Source organism: Nomascus leucogenys, chromosome 11, assembly GCF_006542625.1.
Source record: "Nomascus leucogenys isolate Asia chromosome 11, Asia_NLE_v1, whole genome shotgun sequence".
Lineage (NCBI taxonomy): Eukaryota > Metazoa > Chordata > Mammalia > Primates > Hylobatidae > Nomascus > Nomascus leucogenys.
The window spans coordinates 61,240,284-61,256,732 of NC_044391.1; the positions used below are offsets into that span (position 1 = coordinate 61,240,284).

At 40.7% G+C, this 16,449-nt stretch overlaps 1 protein-coding gene across 1 annotated transcript in view; it reads left to right on the plus strand.

The window, feature by feature from the left end:
- Positions 1 to 16,449, plus strand: part of MUC19 (mucin 19, oligomeric) — a 180,252-nt gene that overhangs the window by 98,307 nt on the left and 65,496 nt on the right. Inside the window, 26 exon segments of the mRNA XM_030822800.1 lie at positions 488 to 541; positions 692 to 745; positions 1,689 to 1,742; positions 3,122 to 3,175; positions 3,310 to 3,363; positions 4,039 to 4,092; positions 4,758 to 4,811; positions 5,754 to 5,807; positions 5,946 to 5,999; positions 6,969 to 7,022; positions 7,171 to 7,221; positions 7,820 to 7,873; positions 8,861 to 8,914; positions 9,036 to 9,089; positions 9,975 to 10,028; positions 10,832 to 10,885; positions 11,006 to 11,059; positions 11,997 to 12,050; positions 12,182 to 12,235; positions 12,917 to 12,970; positions 13,127 to 13,180; positions 13,751 to 13,804; positions 13,925 to 13,978; positions 14,945 to 14,998; positions 15,868 to 15,921; positions 16,078 to 16,131. Coding sequence (XP_030678660.1) covers positions 488 to 541; positions 692 to 745; positions 1,689 to 1,742; positions 3,122 to 3,175; positions 3,310 to 3,363; positions 4,039 to 4,092; positions 4,758 to 4,811; positions 5,754 to 5,807; positions 5,946 to 5,999; positions 6,969 to 7,022; positions 7,171 to 7,221; positions 7,820 to 7,873; positions 8,861 to 8,914; positions 9,036 to 9,089; positions 9,975 to 10,028; positions 10,832 to 10,885; positions 11,006 to 11,059; positions 11,997 to 12,050; positions 12,182 to 12,235; positions 12,917 to 12,970; positions 13,127 to 13,180; positions 13,751 to 13,804; positions 13,925 to 13,978; positions 14,945 to 14,998; positions 15,868 to 15,921; positions 16,078 to 16,131 — 1,401 coding nt within the window.

A 16,449-nucleotide genomic window follows, 5' to 3' on the forward strand; every position in this document is an offset into this window, starting at 1 on the left:
AACATTAGATGCTTTTAAAAGAGGAGGGGGTGATAAAACTTGCTGAGAAACACAGAGGAGCTCCAAGAACCCAGGAAACACACCTGCCCTGTGTCAATGCTTCCTTTTCACAAATGAAGAGCTAAATATTTTCACAATGTCTGGAGTTCTCAGCACACTCATGGCATTCTCAGAACCACCCCACAGCAGGCACCACTCTTGCATCTGACAGCCAAGACACAGGGAGGAGAACAGGTGAGCATGGGAGAAACCCACATTGTCCTCCTGACTGAGAATACCAGGAAGATTATCACAGGTTGAGAACATTGTCACTTTGGTTGCTTTGGTAATCAAATGGTTAATGAGAAAATACATAGGGCTCATCATCAGGGAAGAGCTAGGGAAAGTGCTAGTTAGATATAAGTTAAGTTTAGATTCTTTCTAGAGGCAGGTCGGTAGGAAAGAAAGATTAATCACCATGGTGATCCCAGTCCTCTTGGTGTTTCAGCTACGACTGTGGTGGCTCCTGGCACAACCCTTGCCCCTGGCAGTTCCAGTACAGGTGAGTCTGCGGATTGGCAGGGAACTCTTCAGAGCTCCTCCCATAATTTGATATCTTCTCTGGTGTTGTCTTTTTAAGAGTAATACCTTATTCATTTCATAGTGATTGAATATTTTTCAAATATGTCTTTTCTGTTTTTCTGTCTCTCAGAGGCCACAACTTCCATAGGAGGAAGTGCATCAACAAGAGGTGGAATAGCCACAGGTGAGCATTGCTGGGTCATTGCACTCATTTGCCAATAATATCCAATAAAGACTGTGGTGCAAGGCCGGGCGCGGTGGCTCACATTTGTAATCCCAGCACTTTGGGAGGCCGAGGCGGGCAGATCATGAGGTCAGGAGATCGAGACCACGGTGAAACCCCGTCTCTACTAAAAATACAAAAAATTAGCCAGGCGTGGTGGCGGGCGCCTGTAGTCCCAGCTACTCGGAGAGGCTGAGGCAGGAGAATGGCGTGAACCCGGGAGGCGGAGCTTGCAGTGAGCCGAGATTGCGCCACTGCACTCCAGCCTGGGCAACAGAGCGAGACTCCGTCCCAAAAAAAAAAAAAAAAAAAAAAAAAAAAAAAGACTGTGGTGCGAAATGAATCCATGTGACTGGATTCTCCCATATTGAGTACTGATCAAGAACATATTACCATTGTTCATTGATGAAAGATTGGAAACTCAAATTTCATTCTTATTTCCTGTGCTGTAAGCAGATTCTCCTTCCACACCCAAGGCAGTCGTGCAGTCATTTGATTGACAGTTATATAGATGATCTAGAGATAGCCCCCATCTCCCTGTTCCAGAACACACACACAAAAAAAGAATCAATAAGTGAAAATGTCTTTGGTAGATATACTGTGGGAAGGATATTATATGAGAAATATACAAATGTCCTTTTAGCATTTAAAACCCAGTTTACTGACATATTGAATAAGTATATAGATTTTATCAACTTATTTGCTTGTTGCCCATTACCCACTTTCTTAAGACCACTGGGGCATTTTCTAGAAAGACTCTGGAACTTGGGAATGACAAAACAGGCTAGTCCAAAAGCACACAGGGAATACTACACCTTGGCTGCTCAGATGACAGGCTCCTAGGGCTACATAACCCTGTATGTCTTCATACTGCAGTCTTTATTCTTGCTTTCTTTTCTCTCAGAAGCCACAGGCTCCACAAGAGGGGTCGGGACCACTGGATCAGAAGCTCCAGGAGGTAAGCTTCATCAGTCCCCAGGCTTCAGAGTTCTCATCTTCGCCCTGTTGTGGGATACTGAGATAAACACATAAATGAGAATGAGGGCCAAGGAAAGACAATTACTTTTTATCTGGAAGCACAACATGTATTCTGATCTTCTGAGCTGTTCCGCTAAAGAATTTCAGAAACTGGGTGTACTAGTTCGTTCTTACATTGCTTTAAGGAACTACCTGAGACTAGATAGTTCATAAAGCAAACAGGTTTAATGATGGACAGTTCTGCAGGCTGTATGGAGGCATGGCTGGGGAGGCCTCAGGAAACTTACAATCATGGTGGAAGGTGAAGGGGAAGCAAGTACATCTTTACTTGGTGACAGTAGAGAGAGACAGAGTGAAAGAGGAAGTGCTACACACTTTTAAAGAAGCAGTTCTCGTGATAACTCACTATCACAAGAACAGCAAGGGGGAAATCCAGCCTCTATGATCCAATCACCTCCAACCAGGTTCCTCCCCCAACAATGGGGATTATAATTCAACATGAGATCTGAGTGGGGACTGAGAGTCAAACCTTATCACTCAGTTATCTAAGTCAGGCGTTGCTTCATTTCCTGTGTGACAATTTTAGTACTCTGGACACCTGGCTGAGGCCCACTGACCTGCAGCAGCCTCCGCAGAATCCCCAATTCTTCCATTCTGCTCCTCATGATTCCACGAAGTACTATCACCTGTTGACATCTATTGAACTATTTATTATACTTGTTTATTTCTGTGTTCCCTCTCCCACAAATGGTAACCTCACAAGGCAGAGACTGTTGTCTGTTCTTTTCACTGAGAAGAGAATGTCAGGTACAAAGGATTGCTTACAGAATATAAGATGAGTGACAAGTATGTACTTATTTTGAGTGTCACTCTGTTTACTTCAACAGCTACCACCACGGTTTCACCTGGTGCCAGCAGCGGTTCACAGGGTCCCAAGCCAGGTAGGATGAACTACTTAAAATCACCAGTGGGAGGTATAAATATCTCATAGAAGTATATTATTATACATCTGATTATCACAATATTATCAGTTACACAAATTAGAACATTTAGAATGTTCAAGACATTTTTCCTCCTCCAGGAACACCAGGAAACTACATCACTGAAAATGAAGTTAGTAAAGTGAATTTAAGCATCTTTCCTCTTTTAACTGAATTTAAGCTATTACTGTTTTTGAATAGGCTGCAGGGGAAAGGATAATCTATAGCAAATCATCTGTCAATAGTTGGGGGAGAATTATTCATTGTTAATTTCCTTCGGAAACCAGAGTTCTTAGGAAAAGTCTTCTAGTGGTTCGGGAACCCATTGATGATTCCAGTATTATTTGTCCTATTAGCTCCTTTATTTTTCTCATTTTAGGTACTTCTGGAGAATTCTCTGGGACAACCATTTCATCTGGAGGTTTCCACACAGGTAGTTGAATGAGAATGAGTTCCTCATCTGGAATGCGTGATAACTTTGCAGAGCTGCAATAATAAACTAGCACTGTGATACTTTTCCCCAGTATCTCAGATTCCCCAGACCTCTTTATTCTCCTCTTTTCTCAGAAGCCACAACTCTCATAGGAGGTAGGGGCAGTATTGGAACTGAATCCAGAGCAGGTGAGGTGGTGCAGCTCATGATTTGGGGTTTACCATGAATCATGACTCTTATTAGCGTGACTTGTTTGGAAGTGGGCTTTCCTACAGAATATTTTGCATTTATTTCTGGACAATGCATCTTAGGACAAATAGTTCTGCCTTTAAATTAAATATTTTCCCCCAAATTTACCAATATCCTCTTAGAAGTGAGATGGCTCTTGTAATTGTTCTGAGAAATTTCTCCTATAATGTTATATATAAGTATGGCCGGGATATTAGTAGGAACAAAAAACATTTGTGATCCAGGGAAGGAGAGATAATGTAAATGAATACTAGAAATACATGTATAGAGGTTTCCATGCCCTAAAACCAATACAATTATTAGTGCTTTCTTGATGTCTCGAATTGCCAGCAAACTTAATTTTTTATGTTTCATCCCTGGCAGTAAATTGGTGAGTATGGAAAATTGTGTGTCTCCCTCTCATGGAATGTATATTGCTTCAAGCTGAGGAAGTGGCCCCTCTGATTGCACTGAGAATTAAATGGTTCTACAGGTTGACAGGGAACTCTTTAAAGCACCTCTTCACATAATTAGATATTTCTTTTGGTGTTATTGTTTATGAGAGTAATGTCATATCTGTTTCATGGCCTTTGAATATTTTCCAAATATGTTTTTTCTGTTTTTCTGTCTCTCAGATTCCACAACTTCCCTACAAGAAAGTGCAAAAACAAGAGGTGGAATAGTGACAGGTGAGCATTGCTAGGTCATTGCACTCACTTGCTAATAATATCCAATAACTGTGGCTTGAAAAGTATCCATACTCTCATTTATCCCATATTAACATTGTTAGGAAAGTTCCTACCATTTTTCACTGACTAAATATAGAATCTCAAATTTCATTCTTGTTTTTGGTGGTTGAACAGACTCTTCTATTGTCCCCCAAGGTAAACATGCAGCCATTTGACTGACAGTTACATAGAAAATCTGGAGTTAGCTTCTATTTTCCTATTTATGAAATATTGAGAGAAGGAAGCCTAATAAGTTAAAACAAATTGGGCAAATATACCATGGGAAGAATATTATTTGAGAAGTGTAGAGATTAGCTTTTGGCATTTAAAGGCCAGTTTATTGAAATAATAAATAAGTATACAGCCTGTGTCCATTTATTTGCTTAATACTCTTTTCCCATTTCATGGTAATGAGGTAATGACCCACCACTGCCCCATCCCTTTCTTAATAGCTACCAATGGGGCATTCTCTGGAAAGACTCTGGAACCTGGGAATGAGAACACAGGCAAGTCAAAAAGCACACAGGGAATGCTACACCATGGCTGCTCAGATGGCAGGCTCCTAGGGTAACGTAACCCTGTACTCCCCATACTGCACACTTCATGCTTGCTTTCTTTTCTCTCAGAGGCCACAAGTTCCACAGGAGGGATCAGGGCCACCAGATCAGAAGCTCCAGGAGGTAAGGTTCACCAGTCCCAGACCTCAGGGTTCTCCTCATTTCCCTGTTATGCTGAGGTGAACACATAAGTGAGAATGGGGGCCAAGGAAAGGGGGTTACTTCTCGTCTGGAAGCACAACATGTATTCTGACCATCCTGAGTAGTCCTGCTAAGGAATTTCTGCCACTCGGCCATCTAAATTAGGCATTGCTCCATGGCCTGTGTGACAGTGTTAGTTCTCTGGACACCTGGCTGAGGCCCACTGACCTGCAGCAGCCTCCCCAGAACCCTGATTCTCCCCACTCAGGTCATCATGATTCCACAAAGCACTATCACCTGTTGCCATCTCTCTATCATGTTTATTACACTTCTTGCATATTTTCTATTTCCTCTCTCACAAACACAAATCTGACAAGGCAGATACTTTGTTCTTTTCACTGAGAGGATTATGTCAGGCACAGAGGAAATGCTTACAAAATACGACATGAGTGACAGGCATATTCTTATGTAGAGTGTCACTGTTTACTTCACAGTTTCACTTGGTGTCAGCAGCAGTTTATTGGGTCTGAAGGCAGTCAAGGAGGCTACTCAAAACACCATGGAAATGTAGAAATATCGACATGAGTGTATTCTTAAATACCTGATTATCACACTATCACCAATTACACAAATAAGAACATTGGAAATACAAAAATGTTTCCTTCTTTTTCCCTCTGGAATGGCAGGGAGCCACATCACTGAAACTGAAATCAGTAAAGTGAAATTAAGCTTCCTTTTTTTTTATGCTAGGATACAGTGGGAGGAATAGTCAGTATGAGAACATTAAACAATAAGTTCACAAAAAATCATGGTGTACACTTTTTCTAAAACAGAAGTTGTCAAGAAAATTCTTCCAATGGTTCAGGACCACAGTGCTGATTCCAGTACTGCTTGCTCTGTTAGCTCTTTATATTCTCGTTTTAGGTACCTCTGGTAAATTCTCTGGGACAACCGTTTCATCTGGAGGTTCCCACACAGGTAGTTCAATGAGAAAGAAATCTCCATTTTGCATGCATGATAATTTTGTAGAGCTGCAATCATAAAATACCACCTCAATAGTTTTTACTCATATCTCAAATTCCCCAGACCTCATGATTTTCCTCTTTCTTTCCTCAGAGGCCACAACTCTCGCAAGTGGCAGGGGCAGCACTGAAAGTGAATTCAGAACAGGTGAGGAAGAGCAGCACATAATTTGGGAGTTACCATAAATCATGTTTCTCATTAGGATGACTTGCGTAGAAGTAGGATTTCCTACAGAATATTAAATATGGCTTTACAGACAATGTAACCGAGATCAAATATATTTTTTAATTTAATATTTCCCTATAAATATCTTGAAATCTTCTTTTCAAATGGGTCGACTCTTCTGATGAGGTGTAAATGGAGTGTAATTGTATTGAGAAATTTCCGTATAATATTACATATAAATATTTCCAGTGTAATAGTAGAAGTTAAAAAGTTTTGATCTCAGGAAGTAGAGATAACACAAATGAACTTTAAAAACATTCCTGCATAGATATTTCCTTGCCCCCAAAGCAAGAGAAATAATTATAGTATTAGGTCAATGATTTTGCCCCATTGACCTAATGGGGAGCAATTAGGAGTAATTAGTTCTGGTGTTTTGTAGCAGTGAAGTGCCTATGGTAAACAATGTTATGGTGTACATTCAAATATCCTTGACAAGAAGATTCTGAATGTTCTACCCACAAAGCAATGATAAGTGAGATGATGGATAAGCTAAATATCATGACTTGATTATTACAAAATATATACATATATCAAAACCTCCCATATAACCCCCAGAAATATGTATACTTATATGAAAATTAAAAGAAAAGTAAAAATAGATTAAATTATCATGAAATAAATAATTTTTTGTCTTCTACCTCTGGCAGTGTAACGGGTAAGTATGGGAGAAGACCACCTGTTTTGCTGTCATGGAATGTCAGGTGTAATCCTGAAATTTGGCCCCTTTGACTGCATTGGTAGTTTATTAATGAATGGGGAAACACATCCAAGTGGCAGCCAGAGAAAGTGGCCTTTGACATCTTAAAGATGTAAACAGATTCCTTCTAGAGGCAGGTCTTCAGGACACAAACGGGAGTCACTGTGGTGATGCCAGTTCCCCTTGTGTTTCAGCCACCACCGGAGTAGTTCCTGCTACAACTGTTGCCCCTGGCAGTTCCAAGACAGGTAAGTCAACAGGTTGACGTGGACTCTTCCACGTGCCCTCCCATAATTAGATATCTCCTTTGTATTATTTTTTGCAGGAGTAGCACCATATCTTCTCCACAATCCTTAAATATTGTCCAGGTCACTCTTATCTCTTTGTTTCCCTTAGAGGCCACCACTTTCCTAGGAGTAAGTGGAACAAGTGTTGGAAGAGCCACGGGTGAGTGCTGCTAGACTAAGACCTGTAATTCCTAATGACACCTTCAATAGTCTTCTGAAAATATCTACATAATTTGTATACGCTATATTGAGAAAATTCATAAAAAAGACTAGACAGTCTCCTTATTTCCTGAGCTTACAAAGGCCCTCACTAAACCATCATGACATCAAACCAATGACATAAATACGTAATATGGGGAGAAAATTCTTATCTTCCCCCAAAAGAGAAGGACATGATTGTTGAGAACTGTCTCAGTAAAATTGCTGTGGAAAGAAATGTTGCATGGGACAAATATGAATTTCTTGTTGCACTGTGAGTCTGAGAGTAATAGTTTGCTTCTAAGTGGGGATTTGAGATTCCTATAGAAATGAAGTGGAAGTAGAGTTCTGCTAGTGACACCATCTCTTTCTCGTTGTAGGTATTACCGTTGTAGTCTCTGGAAAAGCACTGAAACCTGGAAGTTACAAGACAGGCAAGTCTGAAAATACATGCAAAATCTGGACATGGGCACCTTGGTTGACATACTCTGCCCACAGCGCAGTGTATACTCTCTTAAAAACTAGTCTTCACTCCTTCCTTTCTTTTCTCTCTCTCTCAGGGGCCACAACTTCCATAGTAGGGAGTGACACCAGCCAAGCAGAACACCCAGGAGGTGAGCTTTTTACTCTGAGGCCTTGGTCCTTTTATCAAATCCCTGTTCTCTGCAGTGAAGACATTGATGTGAAGGTGGGTTGAGGAGAGGGGCCCGCATTTCCTCTGGGAACACAGCATGCCGGAGTCACAAACCTGGGCGTGCCTAGGAATTCCCTGGCCTCACCTGGGTTATCCCTCTGGATTTCCAGGAGCCCAGACTTGCAAAGCTAGTTATTATGTAGCAGGGATGAGGGCAAGCTGCTGGATACCCCCCACTATTCAGGGCATACAATTTGCCTTTTATACAATATGTCTTTTTCCCAAAGTGTTTACTAACATCTTTCACACTGACTTATTTGTTATGTTTATTGTTCATTGCTGGCCTCCAGCTACTAGAATGTAAGGTGCATTAGGAGAAAGATCTTTGAACATTTCACTCACTGATACATCCCAAGGTCCTAAAACAATATTACACAGGAGAGATGCTTAATAAATATTAGTGGAATGATGAAAGAAATTATTTTGAAGTTCTTCATTCTATTTACTCTAATAGGTACAATTATAGTTTCACCTGAAGTCAGAATTCCAAGCCAGGTAGAATAGATTGAATAAAGTCATCACATGAGAATATTAGAGTTAGAGAGTTCTTTTTTAAACATGTGAATATCAAAATACCTCAAGTAATTGATGAGAAATATTTATAAAAATAGAAGGTAGTCTGCTTTTTTCTTCTTAACACATCATTGTCACATCAGGGAGCCCGCTTCTGGAAGTTCAACAGGTGAGGGGGAGATAAGGTCTCCTTTCACATTCACTGGGATCTATGGAAAGGGGAACCCCAGAAGCAGCAATGTTCAGTCGAGGGGCAAAGAAACAAAGGGGTAGTCATTCATGGTTCATTTCCTTCCGAAACATATGTTCTTAAAAAGGCCTCTAGTGGTTCAGGATCATATCACTTCTTTTACCATTCTTTGCTCTATTAGAACCTTCACTCTTCTCATTTTAGGTACTTCTGGTGAATTCCCAGGAACAACCATTACATCTGGAGATTCCCACACAGGTAGTTCAATAAGAAGGAAATCCTCATGTTGAATGTATAACTTTTTAGAGCTGCAATCATAAAATAGCTTTTTCCTTGTATCTTCAATTCCTTACACCTCGTGATTCTCTTTTTCCCACAGAGGCCACAGCTCTAACAGGAAGCAGGGGCAGTATTGGAACTGAATCCACAGTAGGTGAGGAGCAGGCCATGATTTGGGAGTTATGTGAATTATGACTTTTATTATTATGACTTATTTAGAAGTGAACTTTCCTACAGAACATTGTGCATTTTTTTAGGGAAAATGAATCTAAGCCCAAATAATTTTTTTTACATTTAATGTTTTCTTTAAAAAAAAAAAACACAAATTACCAATAGTGTCTTTTGAATGTGATGCCCCTTGAATTTGTTTTGAGAAATTTCTCCTGTAACGTTATAAACATTGCCAGGGTTTTAGTATGAGCTGAAAACAGTTTTGTTCTTGGGAAGTAGAGACAAGGTAAATGAACCTTGAAATCATGCCTAGTAAAGGTTTCTATGCCCCAAAAGCAATACAAATAATTATTATTTTATGACTGTCTAAAATTCTTATTTAACTTAATTTTTTTAAAGTAAAACCAATGAATATGGGAGGAAACCACCTGTCTTCCTCTAATGGAATTCCAAGAATATTGCCACATGTTGAGAAATTGATCACTCTTACTATTTTGATAATAAAATTGTTAATGAGAAAATACATCTGGCCTATCATCAGGGAAGAACCAGAAAAAGAGTTATTTGGATGTAAGATGATATGCTTAGATTCTTTCTAGAGCCAGATCTTTGGGAAAAAAAAAATTTAAGCACCATAATGACCACAGTCCTCTTGATGTTTCATCCCCACTGGGATAACTCCTGGCACAATTCTTGCCCCTGGCAGCTCCAATTCAAGTGAGTCTACAGGTTGTCAGGAAACTCTTCAAGGATCTTTACATAATTAAATGCCTCATTTGGTGCAATTCTATCCATGAATAATATCATATCTGTTTCATGGCCCTTCAATATTTTCCAAGTATGTCCTCTCTGTTTTTCTCTCTCTCAGAGACCACAACATACATTGGAGAAAGTGGGACAACAAGAGGTGGATTAGCCACAGGTGAGCATTGCATTCACCTGCCGATAATAACCCCAAAGGATTACAGACTGAAATGTATCCATGCTAATCATTTTTCCAATACTGAGTATTATTAGAGATAATCTTACCATTATTCATTGACTGAGGTTTCAGATTCTCAAATTTTGTTCTTATTTCCTATGCTTTGAACAGCTGTCCTCATAACCCCCAAGGCAATCCTGCAGCCATTCCACTGACACTAATTTAGATGTTGTAGAGAGTTAGCTTCTATCTCCCTAGTCCTGAACTCTAGAAGAAAGAAAGCCCAATAAGTAAAAAACTACTTGGTAAATATTCTGTCATATGTATGTTGTATGAAGAATATGCAGATTACTATTAGGCATAAAAAGTCCAGTTTACAGCTGGACATGGTGACTCATGCCTGTAATCCCAGAACTTTGAGAGGCCAAGGCGGGAGGATCACTTAAGCCAAGGAGATTGAGACCAGCCTGGGCAATATGGTGAAACCCTGTCTCTACTACTACTAATAATAATAATAATACAAAAATTAGCTAGGCATGGTGGCATGTGTTTGTAGTCCCAGCTACTGGGGAGCCTAAGGCTGGAGGATGGCTTGAGCCCAGGAGGTGGAGGTTGCAGTGAGCTAAGATTGTGCCACTACGCTGCAGCCTGGGTAAGAGTGAGACTGTCTCAAAAAAAAAAATCATAGTTTACTGAAATAATAAATAAGTATACAGGCTGTGTCCATTTATTTGCTTGATACTGTTTGCCCACTTCATGGTAATGAGGTATTGACCCATAACTACTCATCTCTTTCTTAATAGCTACCACTGGGGCATTCTCTGGAAAGACCCTGGAACCTGGGAATGACAACACAGGCAAGTCCACAAGCACACAGAGAATGCTACACCATGGCTGCTCAGGTGACAGGCTCCTAGGGTTACATAACCCTGTATTTCCCATACTGAAGACTTCATGCTTGCTTTCTTTTCTCTCAGAGGCCACAGGTTCCACAGGAGGGATCAGGGCCACCAGAACAGAAGCTCCAGGAGGTAAGGTTCACCAGTCCCAGACCTCAGGGTTCTGCTAATTTCCCTGTTGTGCTGAGGTGAACACATAAATGAGAATGGGGGCCAAAGAAAGGGGGTTACTTCTTGCCTGGAAGCACAACATGTATTCTGACCATCCTGAGTATTCCTGCTAAAGAATTTGAGAAACTGGGTTATGTATGTCAGGCACTGCTCCAAGGCCTGTGTGACAGTGTTAGTCGTCTGGACACCTGGCTGAGGCCCACTGACCTGCAGTAGTCTTCTTGGAACCCTGATTGTCCCCGCTTTGCTCATGATGATTCTGCAAAGTATTATCACCTGCTGCCATCTCTCAAACATATTTATTACACTTCTTGTTTATTTCCTGTGTTCCCTCTCCCACAAATGTAAATCACATGAGGCAGAGACCTTTCTCTCTTCTTCTCACTGTCAGACACAGTGAAAATTCTTCTAGAATATGAGATGAGTGACAGGCGTATTCTTATGTAGAATGGTACTTCAATGGGTACCAACACAGTTGCCCTTGGTGTCAGCAACAGCTCACAGGATCCCATGCCAGTTGGCATAGGCTACATAAAGACACTAAAGGAAGCTATAAACATCTATGTATTTATTCTTAAAAACATGATAATCACAGTATTACCTGTTCCACAAAGGAAAACACTTAGAATGTTCAAGATTTTTTCTTGCTCCTGGATCACCAGAGAGCCAAGTCACTGGACATGAAATCTGTAACGTCAGATTAAACGTCCTTCTTTCTAAATAGGCTGTGATGGAAGAAGTAGTCAGTAGCAAAACAATAGTGGATACATTGCAGGGAACCATTATGATTCATTTCCCTCCGAAACAGATTCTGAGGAATGGTTTTCCAGTGGGTCAAGGCAGCATTGCTGTTTCCAGTGTTGTTTGTCCTATTAGCTGCTTTACTTTCTCATTTTAGGTACCTATGGTGAGTTCCCAGGGACAACATTTACCTCTGGAGGTTCCCACACAGGTAGTTGAATGGGAAGGAAATCCTTATCTTGAATGCATGCTGACTTTGTAGTGCTACAGTCATGAGATAGTGACTCAATGCTTTTTACCAGTGTCTCCCAGACCTCTTGATCCTATTCTTTCTTTTCTCAGAGGCCACAACTTTCACAGGAGGCAGGGGCAGTACAGGGACTGAATCCAGAGCAGGTGAGGACGAGCAGCCCAGAATTCACACGTTACCGTGAATCTTGACTCTCATTAGGATGACTTGTTTGGGAGTGGACTTTTCTGCAGAATATTATGCATTTATTTAGGGATAATGAATCTTAGGCCCAGTAGAACTTCCTTTAGATTTTATATTTTCTAAAACTTTACCAATAGCCTCTTTTAAAGTGGGATATCTATTGCATTTGTTCTGAGAAGTTTCTCCTGTGAGGTACATAGAAACGTTGCCAGGGTGTTACTGGGAACTGTGAACAGTTTTGTTGTAGGGAAGAAAACTTAAATGAACCTTAGAAACATTCCTAAGGAGTGGTTTTCATGCCTCAGAAGCAAGAGAAATGTTTAGTATATTCTTGATGTGTAAGAGTCCCAGGAAAATTGTTCTTGTCTCCCATATTCCGGGAAGTAAGATGGTGAACATGGGGACCACCACCTGTCTCCTGATGGAAGACCAGAAATATTGCCTCAACTTAAGGAATTGGACCTTCTAATTGTTTTGCTGGTAAAATGGATATGGAGAAAAGATACAGGGCATGACATAAGGAAGGATCATGGAAAGCACCATTTATAAATAATTCAGATAGGCCTGGATAGTTTTTAGAGGTAGGCCTAGAGGAAAAGGAAAAGTTGATCACCATGGTGATCCCACTCTTCTTTGTGTTTCAGCCACCACTAGGGCAGCTCCTGGCACAACTCTTGTCCCTGGCAGTTCCAATACAGGTGAGTCTGCACGTTGCCAGGGAACCTTCAGAGTTCCTCCCATATTTCAGTGTTCGATGTCTCCTCTGCTGCTGTTCTTTCCAGAAGTTGTATCAGGTTCTTTTCATGGTCCTTGAGTATTTCCTAATATACCTTCCCTGTTTTTCTGTCTCTCAGGGGCCACAGCTTCCCTAGGTGGAAGTGCAATGACAAGAGGTAGAATAACCACCGGTAAGCATTGCTGGGTCATTGGACTCACTTTTTAATAATATCCAATAAACCTTATTGCTTTAAATGTATGCATGTCACACATTTCTTCAACACTGAGCATTGTTAGGTAAAATCTTACCTTCATTCATTAATTATATCAGGTTGGTGCAAAAGTAATTGCAGTTTTGCTATCGAAGATTATAACAGATTGGCAACTCAAAAATAGCAAATCAGTGACAGCAAATCAGAAACTGAAAATTAATTTCTTTCTATAAGCAAACACTTTCTTTAGTCTTCAAGGTAATCTTGTAGCCATGGGACAGTTATATAGAGAACCTAGAGTCATAGCTGCTAGGACCCTGTTCCTGAACCCTAGAAAAATGGAGACCCAATAAGTAAAAATTCCTTTGGTACTATACCATGAGAAGGGTATTATATGAGGAGTATATGGATGACCTTTTGGGATTTAAAGCCCAGTTTCCTGAAATATTGAAAAAGCATACAGATTTATCCATTCATGAGGTTGTTATTCTCTGCCTACTTGATGATGACGAGGTACTGACCCATGACTACCCATCTCTTTCTTAATAGCCACCACTGGGGCATTCTCTGGAAAGACTCTGGAACCTGAGAATGACAACACAGGCAAGTCCACAGCCACACAGGGAATGCTACACCATGGCTGCTCGGGCGACAGGCTCCTAGGGTTACATAACCCTGCACTCTCCATACTGTAGATGTCATCCTTGCTTTCTTTTCTCTCAGAGGCCACAAGTTCCACCAGAGGGGTCAGGACCACCCGATCAGAAGCTCCAGGAGGTAAGCTTCATCAGCCCCAGGCTTCAGAGTTCTCATCATTGCCGTTTTGTGCTCAGGGTAACACATAAATGAGAAATGGGGGCCAAGGAAAGGGGTTACTTCTTGTCTGGAAGGACAACATGTGTTGTGGCCATCCTGAGTAGTTCTACTAAGGAATTTCAGAAACTGGGTCATCTAAGTCAGGCATTGCCCCATGGCCTGTGTGACAATGTTAGTCCTCTAGACACCTGTCTGTGGCCCACTGAGCTACAGCAGCCTTCCTGGAACACTGATTCTCCCCGCTCTGCTCATCATGATTCTGCAAAGTACAATCACCTGCTACTATCTCACTAACATGTTTTTTACACTTCTTGTTTATTTCCTCTCTTCCTTCTTCCACAAATGTAAATCATATGTGGCAGAGACCCTTGTCTCTTCCTCTCATTGACAGAAGACTGTCAGACACAGTGGAAATGCTTCCAGAATATGAGAGCAGTGACAGGCATATTCTTATGTAGAATGTCACTCTGTTTACTTCAATGGCTACCACCCTCATTTCCCTTCGTGTCAGCAGCAGTTCACAGGATCCCATGCCAGCTGGCACAGGCTGCAGAAAAACACTAAATGAATCTATAAACATCTCCTATGTGTTTATTCTTAAAAACGTGATAATTACAATATTAACTTTTCCACAAAGGAGAACACTTAGAATGTTCAAGACTTTTTCTTGCTCCTGGATCACTAGAGAGCCAAGTCACTGGACATGAAATCTGTAAAGTGAGATTAAACTTCCCTCTTTTTAAATAGACTGTGATGGAAAAAAGAGCCAATAGCAAAACGATCGCGTATACATTGTAGGGAAAACCATTCACGATTCATTTCCTTCAGAAACAAGAGATTATGAGGAAAGGTCTTCCAGTGGATCAAGGCAGTATTGCTGTTTCCAGTGTTGTTTGTCCTATTAGCTGCTTTACCTTCTTATTTTAGGTACTTCTGGTGAATTCCCTGGGACAAGAATTACATCTGGAGGTTCCCACACAGGTAGTTGAATGGGAAGGAAATCCTCATCTTGAATGCATGACTTTATAGAGCTGCAATCATAAAATAGCAACTTAATGCTTTCTGCCAGTGTCTCCGAGACCTCTTGATTCTATTCTTTCTTTTCTCAGAGGCCACAACTTTAACAGGAGGCAAGGGCAATACTGGAACTGAATCCAGAGCAGGTGAGGATGAGCACCCCATAATTCGCATGTTGCTGTGAATCTTGACTCTCATTAGGATGACTTGTTTGGGAGTGGACTTTTCTGCAGAACATTATGCATTTATTTAGGGATAATGAATCTTAGGCCCAGTAGAACTTCCTTTAGATTTTCTATTTTCTAAAACTTTACCAGTAGCCTCTTTTAAAGTGGGATATCTATTGCATTTGTTCTGAGAAGTTTCTCCTGTGAGGTTACACAGAAACGTTGCCAGGGTGATTACTGGGAACTATGAACAGTTTTGATCTAGGGAAGAAGAGATAACTTAAATGAACCTTAGAAACATACACAAATAATGGTTTTCATGCCTCAGAAACAACAGAAATGTTTAGTATATTCTTGATGCATAAGAGTCCCAGGGAAATTGTTTTGTTCTTCTATATTCTGGGGCATAAAATAGTAAATAAGGGGGACACTACCTCTCTCCGGATAAAGACCAGACATATGGTCTCAAGTTGAGGATTCGGACCTCGTGATTGTTTTGCTAGTAAAATGGACAAGGAGAAAATATACAGGGCACCATATCAGGAAGAATCAGTGAAAGCACCATTTATAAATAATTCAAATAAGTCTGTATGGTTTTTAGGGGCAGGCCTAGAGGAAAGGGAAGGGTTGATCACCATGGTGATCCTACCCTTCCTTGTGTTTCAGCCACCACTAGGGCAGCTCCTGGCACAACTCTTGCCCCTGGCAGTTCCAACACGGGTGAGTCTGCAAGTTGCCAGGGAACCTTCAGAGCTCCTCCCATATTTCAATGTTCGATGTCTCCCCTGCTGCTATTCTTTCAAGAAGTCATATCATCTTCTTTTCATGGTCCTTGAATATTTCCTAATATGCCTTCCCTGTTTTTCTGTCTCTCAGGGGCCACAGCTTCCGTAGGTGGAAGTGCAATGACAAGAGGTAGAATAACCACTGGTGAGCATTGCTGGGTCTTTGCATTCACTCTTTAATAATATCCATTAAAGGTTATTGCTTGAAATGTATGCATGTCACATATTTTTTCACATGGAACATTGTTAGGTAAAATCTTACCTTCATTTATTAAGTATATCAAGTTGGTGCAAAAGTAACTGCAGGTTTGCTATTGAAATTAATAGCAAATCAGACACTCAAAAATAGCAAATCAGTGATAGCAAATCAGAAACTCAAAATTTAATTTATTTCTGTACTTTAAGCAGACCCTCCCACTAGTCCCCAAGGTAATCATGCAGCCATTGGACAGTTATGTAGAGA